At 45.1% G+C, this 8,146-nt stretch overlaps 1 protein-coding gene across 2 annotated transcripts in view; it reads right to left on the bottom strand.

Annotated features, from left to right (window-relative positions):
• Positions 1-1,718: 1,718 nt before the first annotated feature.
• The window catches only part of camsap2b (calmodulin regulated spectrin-associated protein family, member 2b), a 33,500-nt gene continuing 27,072 nt past the window's right edge, over positions 1,719-8,146 (bottom strand). Inside the window, exons 12-22 of one of the 2 annotated variants that reach the window (XM_026150546.1) lie at positions 7,925-8,071; positions 7,619-7,847; positions 7,240-7,423; positions 6,452-7,145; positions 5,720-5,856; positions 5,417-5,631; positions 5,233-5,329; positions 4,852-4,917; positions 4,091-4,206; positions 3,869-3,987; positions 1,719-3,763 (exon numbers count right to left, since the gene is read on the bottom strand). In XM_026150546.1, coding sequence (XP_026006331.1) covers positions 3,467-3,763; positions 3,869-3,987; positions 4,091-4,206; positions 4,852-4,917; positions 5,233-5,329; positions 5,417-5,631; positions 5,720-5,856; positions 6,452-7,145; positions 7,240-7,423; positions 7,619-7,847; positions 7,925-8,071 — 2,301 coding nt within the window. In that variant the 3' untranslated portion in view covers positions 1,719-3,466. The remainder of the gene's footprint in view (positions 3,764-3,868; positions 3,988-4,090; positions 4,207-4,851; positions 4,918-5,232; positions 5,330-5,416; positions 5,632-5,719; positions 5,857-6,451; positions 7,146-7,239; positions 7,424-7,618; positions 7,848-7,924; positions 8,072-8,146) is intronic. The other variant, XM_026150547.1, reaches the window with a different exon arrangement.

Raw genomic sequence — 8,146 nt, 5'->3', positions numbered from 1 at the left:
TTAACAGCATCTGCATTAAGATGATGTGTTTGAGGTCCTCTGGTGGTCTGTTTGTGCAACATGCATGACATGCAGTGCAGGTTGAGATGGCTTTCAAGATCAAGACAAGCTTTATTATCCCCGAGGGGGACATTTGATTTGTAGTCAGCAGCATAAATAACACACATAAAGTATAAAGCCAAAAAACCACAAATCACATAATTAAAAAACGTAATAGTCGTAGGAACAAATGAGAATTTAAATCGATTTTTTTCTGCACCGAGGGAAAAAATGCCTCCTCCCTGAAGATAACAGCTGATACTCTGAAACAAAGGATGTGTGCCATCACCCCAAATCCTTTCTGCCTTAAGGGTCACCCTCCCTCTGTACATGAGGTCAGGATCATTTAGCTTCAGTACCTGCCACTTTGCTACACAATTTAACTATATGCTCCAACCTCTTCTCCAACTTATCTAAAATCAGTAACTATTTCCTTCATTTTAAACACATTAAATGTTTAGAAGGGACTGTCCACACCATGCTTGAGATTCATCTACAACTGGGTCACGATCTGCATCATGAAGCAGAGAGATGACCACTGAGTCGTCTGCAAATTTGATTATATGTCAGTCCTGATCGAGGTTCTGACTCTCATTTGTATAAAGAATAAATAAAAGTGGAGACACGAACCTTAGGGGAACTGGTGGAAGGTAAAGTACATCTGATATTGTTGACTTTCACTTTCTGAGGTCTATCTGTTAAAAAGCCTCACTGATTCAGATTCCAGGTAAGTTCACAAACATAAAGGTTGAAGAAGAAGAAGACTGATTCCACGTTTTACTGTATATAATTACTATTAATTCTCTGTATTGTACCTTTAATGTATGTTGGCCTGTTTGTCCTGCAAGATTGGTCGGTCTTCTTCTTTCTTTTATTGCATGCTGTAAATACAAAGTCCATCCAAATATTGCAGGAAGGCCCTGCATCAAGACAGGTATACTTCAGAGATATCGATCTATCCAGTTAGGAAGCATAAACCATTATGAATCTGCTGTGAATTGTGAATTTCACCTGCTTTGGTGCAAATGAAAGTTATAACAAGACATCCCCCAAAAAGAGAATGGATTTGCAGATGCTGGCCACAGATATTTCCTTTTCTCTTTATCTATCCTGAAGGATTTTTCTCTACTTTTGCTTTTTGATAGTTTCCATGCTACTGCTGGCTAAGATAATAAATGCAGCTTATTCAGCTCCTCAAAGATGCAGGAGAAACCATGAGGTGGACCATTACACACAGGGAGAGTGGACAGGGCCATATAAGGGCATCAACAGCGCAGCAGTACTAGAATGAGTACTTCGTGCAGACTAGTCGTGCATGTTTCTGAGCAAAATGTCAGAAACATTAGCTTTGAGGGCTCAACATCCTTTAGTGAGACCTGTGCTCAAAGCCCAGAACAATGAAGCTGAATTGGGATTTGCCCAAGCGTACCAGAGTTAGCGGGTCCACCAGTACTACCGAATTCTTTGCACAAACTAGAGCAAAACAATTGGCTGCCAATGGATTTTGTTTTGTTTTCAAAGCAGTGCATTCTTTTTCAAATGACCCCAAACTGCGCTATACTGCCAAACATACTTCCTAGTCTGCCTTCACACACATATGAACCCACAGCACTTTCATCATTATCACACTGTGGACAAGAGCATTTTTACAGCTCTTACTTTACTTAAGTCGTCACAAAGACAAGCACAGATAGTTTATTTAAAAAAGCACATTTTATGACACAGACATGTAATGAGACACCATACGTATTATTGATAGCTGGCATTTAATAAAGCTCAAAGGAATAGAAAAAACATTAACAACCACAAAAAAAAAAAAGAGATCCATGAACAGTTGAGCATAGTTTGTTAATTGAAAAGAAAATGAGTTCAGAGTTGGAAAAAAAAATACTATGGTTTTCTCTGTATACTTGCTGGGTTTTATACAATACCACACTAAAGCCTGTGTGAGACTTTACGCACTCTCAGCTACACTTTGCATTCAGCACACTTCCTTCAACATCTGCACTGCTTCCATTAGTACACACTTCCATCAGTTAAATGTTGTTACAAAAAATACTTCTATATGCCAAAATATATCTGTACAGTGTAAACACATACTGAAGGAACGTATGATTTTAAAAAAGAAAATGTAACAGTAACGTAAAAGAAATGTAATAAGCATGTCCTGAAGAGGGAACATCTTCGATTAGACTCGACAACAGTGGACGGGGTCCTCAAGTGCTATTTACAACTGTGGACGACCTCGAGGGCGATCACGCTCTTTAACAGTTTATCCACATTAAAGTGACATTTGTAGTGTTTGTTAGATCCAAATGCAACATGGTCAACGGCGAGCATTCGAAATCACTCTTAAATTGCACAGACTGATGACACAGTGTGGGATGTCCGTCTAATCTAATACTCACGATAGTCTCGTCAGCGACGCTGCTGAGCGGTCACACTTTTTGCATCTGTAGCACAACAAAAGGCCCCCGAACGACAACATACCGACACGCACGTGATAAATTATAAAAGCTACTCAAAAAGCTACCACAAGCTGACTTGTTCATCTTTAATGGAACTGCCATTATATACAAACTAATTTAACTTATACAGGTACAGCATATTATGTTTCTCTGAATAAAATCTAAGACGCCTTTTTTTAAAAATCATCTTCAAAGCATCGAAATCGCACTGAAATAAATTAAGAGCCTATTGCAGGTGCTTTCCAGAACAGTTTGATGGTACTGCACATGCTCGATAATCTCATCATTTTATTCGGAAAGTAAGTGCAATCACCAGCTGAGGTATTTTGAACCCTCACTCTTCATGGCACTTCACTATACACACACACACACGCTCATTCGAACACACACAGACACTAAATTTAACCGTCTAGAAGTTTTTCAGTCACGTGTACAAAAAACAAACAAACAAAAAAAATTACATGCCTCTGATCAAAGATGGGGAGGCGGAGGGGGGGGGGTAAGCTGATCCCTCATCTGTGCCGCAACAGGCGGTGACAAAATAACGTTAACACTCACGGTGTGTTCGTCTGACACAAAACAAGCATAAGGCCACACATGATCAACTCAGAGAAACCAAACGGCCTCTTTCAGAGGCGTGACATTCAGTGCTTCAGTGGTTCAACTAGATAAGGCATTGGTTCGCCTCTTAATATTTTATTCCATCTCTCTCTTTGTTTTGGCACATGAGAACATTGATGCACGTGCTGACGAGTACACACTTGGGGCTCGTTTGAAGCTGTCCAAATGGTTACAGCCAGCTCTGATTTTGTGAAAGTAAATCTGAGGCCCACCCGTGTTCTTACATTCCAGTTGTGATTTCTAAAAGTGGGAATGTCAATAAAATAGCAAAATCCGCAAAGTCCTGTGTTTTTGCTCCGACGGAGCACATCCAGATGCTGCCCAACCCAATCTGGGCACTACTTGGGGTGTTTTTTGGGCGTGCCCTGTTTCTTGGTCTGCCACAGATGGCTGGCGATGGTAATGGCATCCACGCTGGCGGACATAGTTTTGGCAGGGATCTTGCTGAACTGCTTCCTATCGGAGTTGTACTTGTACAGAGCTTCGATCATCTTTGTTGTAATATTTTTCGGGCCGATGCCGGCCAGTTTGGTGATCTCCTCGGTTTCAGGGCAGTAGGTGTAAACGGACCGGAACTGGCAGCCGGCATCGCGAAACAACACCAGGAAGTTGTTGGCTTCAGATTTCTCCATTTCCTATGGTGGCAAATTAAAAGAAAAACAAAAAAACATCTCATTACAGTTTGTTACGCTCTTTTTAGTCAGGAAAAATATATTTATACACACAGATACAAAACATACATCAAGTATCTTGTTTTTCTGCCCTTCATTGACTTTGCCAGCCAGGCAGCAGTGAGCCAGGGCGTTCTGGATGATGTGCTTGTTGGACTTGGCACTGGGCTCCTTATAAAGTTTAGGTCCTGTGGGAACAACGCACAAGCGTGAGACTGCAGACAAAAAAAAATCCTTCATTGTTCAGCAGCTATGCAAATGTAAACAAACTATCTAAACTCCTGTGTCTACCTGTGTACTCAGTGTTGGAGGGGGTGGAGGAGGTGGTGGAGTCGTTTTCCCAGTCCTTCTCTCCGTTACGGCTGCCGGCCGAAGGACAAGAAGAAAAGCCTTCCGCGGAGTCTGGCCTGGAGGTGATCGCAACACAAACCAACAAATGACACACGCAAACATAACCACCACGAAGACGACAGACGAGCGTGGACACGTTACCGACACGTACGCCAACAAAATGCACACACACACAGACATGCACACACACAGATGTGGCAAAATAAGGTCAGACGCCGTGACACAGATCTCCAAGCCCTGCCTGTTGTCCCGCATTACATCATCGTACTGTCATAGTCAGATGAAACGGAGCAGCGAGGGGCAGAAACGGCACGTTCATCCAAGCAAAAGCAAAGTCTCGGTGCTGTCTTTATAGGTGCTGCGAGGGATGAGCTCAAGTACTTATGAAGGAACGAGCAAATACACTGGTGAAGCAGAGAGCAGCCAGCAGAGAGGAGAGAGCAAACAACAGCCTGAGAGCAGCACTGCACAGGACGGGAAGATGGGAAAAGAAAAAAAAACCAAGAAAGGTGGAAACAGCTCAGCCACGCGAGTCTCGGGAAACTTATTGCAGAAGCAGCTATTCAGTGTCGACACATCCATCTGCTTTTATGCGTTTGCCAATGAAATGAGGTTTATACAGTAAATCAACACAGAATCACATCTACTTCAGTTTAATGCACTCGCTCTGCTGAGGCGCTCCTCGTCGCAGGGTTACTAACCTTCCCTTTCTTTCTTTGGGAGAGCTTAAATAAAACGGGATATTGGCAGAAGCTAGTTTGTGGCCTCTGAGGGAAGCATGCAAAACAGGGAGAAAAGAAGAGAGGGACAAGAGAGAATCAAGATGCAGACTGCAGATCCTCACAGGGAGAAACGAAAAAAAGAAACATTTCCTCGAATTAAAATCACAGCTGGAAGGTCACAATTGGGAGGACACGAACCCACAATCCAAGTAATAAACTGCTTTTGAAATTAAGAGTTTTATTCTTTATTCCTGGGCTGGTTTCATTGACATGGACAGGTGTTGATAGATGTTTGCGTTCCTTCTCCTGGATCTTTTTGGGTCCAAAATGTGATCGTCAGGCAGACAGGCTGCGCCTTACCTGTTATTCTTCCTGTTATCTGCATCTCTGTCATTGTTGGCCAGATTGAGAGATGCCAGAGAAACGCTGGACACCGAGAAGCCTCGAGGACGCACACCTGCGCAACGACAGCAGACAGGTGCGGTTTTACCACGCGTCACAAAGTTCGGGTGCGTTTGCTCGCTGGGTTTGTCGCGTTGCTCACCTGTTGCTCTCGCGGGAGGAGTCGACGACTCCATGACGTCTCTGTGGATGGACTTGGGCCGCGGCTTTTTCTTGAGACTTCCAGATCGAGGCTTGATGACCTCGTCCATGTCCTCCATCAGTTTGAGCTGCTTCCTCCTCAGATACTCATTCTTGATGTATTCCCTCCTCGCCCTCTCGTCGTCCTTCTTCTGCTGTTCTTCCTCCGCTTTCAACCTAAAGAAGGAAACCAAGAGACAAGTAGGTAAATGCAAACTGTAGTTGGACGCTGAACACAGGCAGAAAGTCAGAAAGACAGACGGACCGTGCAGCTTCCCTCTTCTGCTCCTGGTCCAGCTCCTGCTGTTGTTTCCTCTCCTGAGCTTCCTTCTCTCTCTGCAGCCTCTTCTCCAGCAGAGCTGCTTTCTTGGCCGCCATGTCCTCTTCCCCTTTCACATCATCCTGGTGTTTCATGGACAGAAACACACAGATGTATAACAGACCTCCAATTATAAGCACAAGAAATGAAAGCTGGGTGAAGAAAGTGTGATTTGTGCAAATCAAGTGTGAAACTCAGGATCAAAGGTAAGAAAACTGACTCTTTGTAAGGATGGCAGCTCTGATGTTGGTACATTATCAGAGTGTACTGGACTAACGCGAGTTTGTGTTCTGGCCCGTTATTCTCGGCCCTCATTCGCCCGTGGTGTATTGTCTCTGATCAGCTCATGGCTCAACAGGCTCATCACCGCACATGCTGTTCCAGACTCACACAGTGTGAAACTCTTCCTTCACCATCAGTGCATGCAGTCTGTGTTATTAATGAGAAGTTGGTGAGCCGTGCACCAATTACCATTACAGTTGAGGGAAGAGAGTAAAAAATGTGGGGTGAATACTGAACAGCCCCGTTTCATGGCAGGTACTACTTACACATCTCGACTAGCGGTTATGCTGATGTTAGAAATGTTAGGCCATGTTTAAATCACCATCATTTGTAAAAGCTAAAAAACAAAAATCTGGAGGTTTGTTTTGAGCTAAAAAATTTGATGCTGAAACTCACCGTGAAAAAGAAGCCACAGCACATCTTTTGGTCTTCTCCTGTTTCTCCCTCTCCTGCCATCTCCTGACCTTGGCTCTCTGGAGGCTTCAGGTTCGACTGAGGCACCTCCACCACGTCTTTCCGATCCTCTGGGTCTCCTCTGACCCGGCTGTCTGTCGTCCCTTGGATCTCCGACACCGGCTGAGAGAGCACCTGTGATGTTTTCGATTGTTTGGATTCTCCCTTCAACTCCGTCTTCTTCTCCCGTCGCTCATCGTCCTTTTCTTTGGCTGCTTCTTTAGTAGGAGGCGTGTCAGCACTCGCCTTTACCACGGCTTGCTTTTCGTTGTTAGTGTTTTCTTTGTTGTCCTTGGTGTGTGCGTGCTTGCTTTCCCCAGAACCCTCATCGTGGCCCAAGTAAGCAAAAGAACTGATCTGTGTTTGGCTGGGGGTGAAACGCCTCAGTCTGGGCAGGCTGTCCACGGAAGTGGGTGTGTTGAGCATTCGGCTAAAGGGCGTGACCTTCAAATCATTTGGACGCGGCGTCCGAGGGGTTCTGGCGTGGAAGGAGGCCGGTCGTCGTTTGATGCCGGCAGGGGAGCGATTGGGTGCTTGTGGAGAACCAGAGGAGGACAGGATCGGCGATAAGGAACCCACCGAGCCTCTCCCTGATCCCCGGCCTGTTACACTGCTGCTACGCAACTCACGGAGCTGCCTGAGTGGAGCAAATACCCACAACATACATGTGACATGGTAGCAAGGTGATGGTAAGTGACCAATTCAAATAAGTGGTTTGGATTAGGTGGTACCTGTGTGGAGACGGTGCAGGAGGTGGGATGACCCAGGCTTGTTGCTGCTGCTGTCTCATGGCCATGATCTTCTCCTGCTGCTGGGCCAAACGCTGCATCTCTGTCTGCAGGAAGCTCAGCGACGTGTTCAGCCTCTCAATCGAGCGTGTGTATTCTGCAATATCGGTTTCTCCTGGCGTCACACCTGCGTCACCGCAAACATGAGCAATGACGTGAATTATGTACCTAAATAAATCTATTCAGACAGCTTCCTAAGATCCAGGCTGAAGAGTGAAACATTAGCAACTTGCAGAACAATACAGACATTTAATCAAAATATTTGAAAGACTCACTAAAAAAACCCCAAAAAAAACAAACATCTTGTGCTGTGATTTCGTACCGCCACCATCTTCACATGGAGATTTCGGAGCTGCCCCGTCTGGCTTGCACCTCTCCGCCCGCTCCATGTTGCCCTGCCTGATGTCCTTGGATGAAGTGAGCGGCTCTGGCGGAGGTGTTTCTGCTCCTGAGCTGGAGCTGGGGGGTGCTGTCACTCCCTTCCGCCTCACTACGTTCAGGAAGGCCGTTCTGCCCATTCTCTGTCGATGTCGCGTGAAAGCAGCTTCCACCTAAAGAGCGAGACATGTGATGTTTACACACTTATATGTGATGCTAAGTTGCTATGAATCTCTTTAAGTCCGTTTACCTTTTTCTTTTGTGCTTCGATCGCTCTGCGTTTCTCTTCCAGCTTCATCCTCAGCTGAATCATCTCTGAGGCGATGAGGTGCGAGGGATCTCTGGGTGAAGGAGATACTGGAGAGGGTGATGTGATTGGTAGAGGAGGTGTAGAGATCTGGAACCAAATGTAAACATCAGCAACACTGATTCATTGCTATTTCAGCCTGAGGTGTAATCCAGAAAGATTTGT

The sequence above is a fragment of the Astatotilapia calliptera genome, chromosome 18, assembly GCF_900246225.1.
Source record: "Astatotilapia calliptera chromosome 18, fAstCal1.2, whole genome shotgun sequence".
In the NCBI taxonomy this organism is placed as follows: domain Eukaryota; kingdom Metazoa; phylum Chordata; class Actinopteri; order Cichliformes; family Cichlidae; genus Astatotilapia; species Astatotilapia calliptera.
Note: the sequence above shows the minus strand (reverse complement) of the source record. Positions and strands in the feature narration are given on the sequence as shown.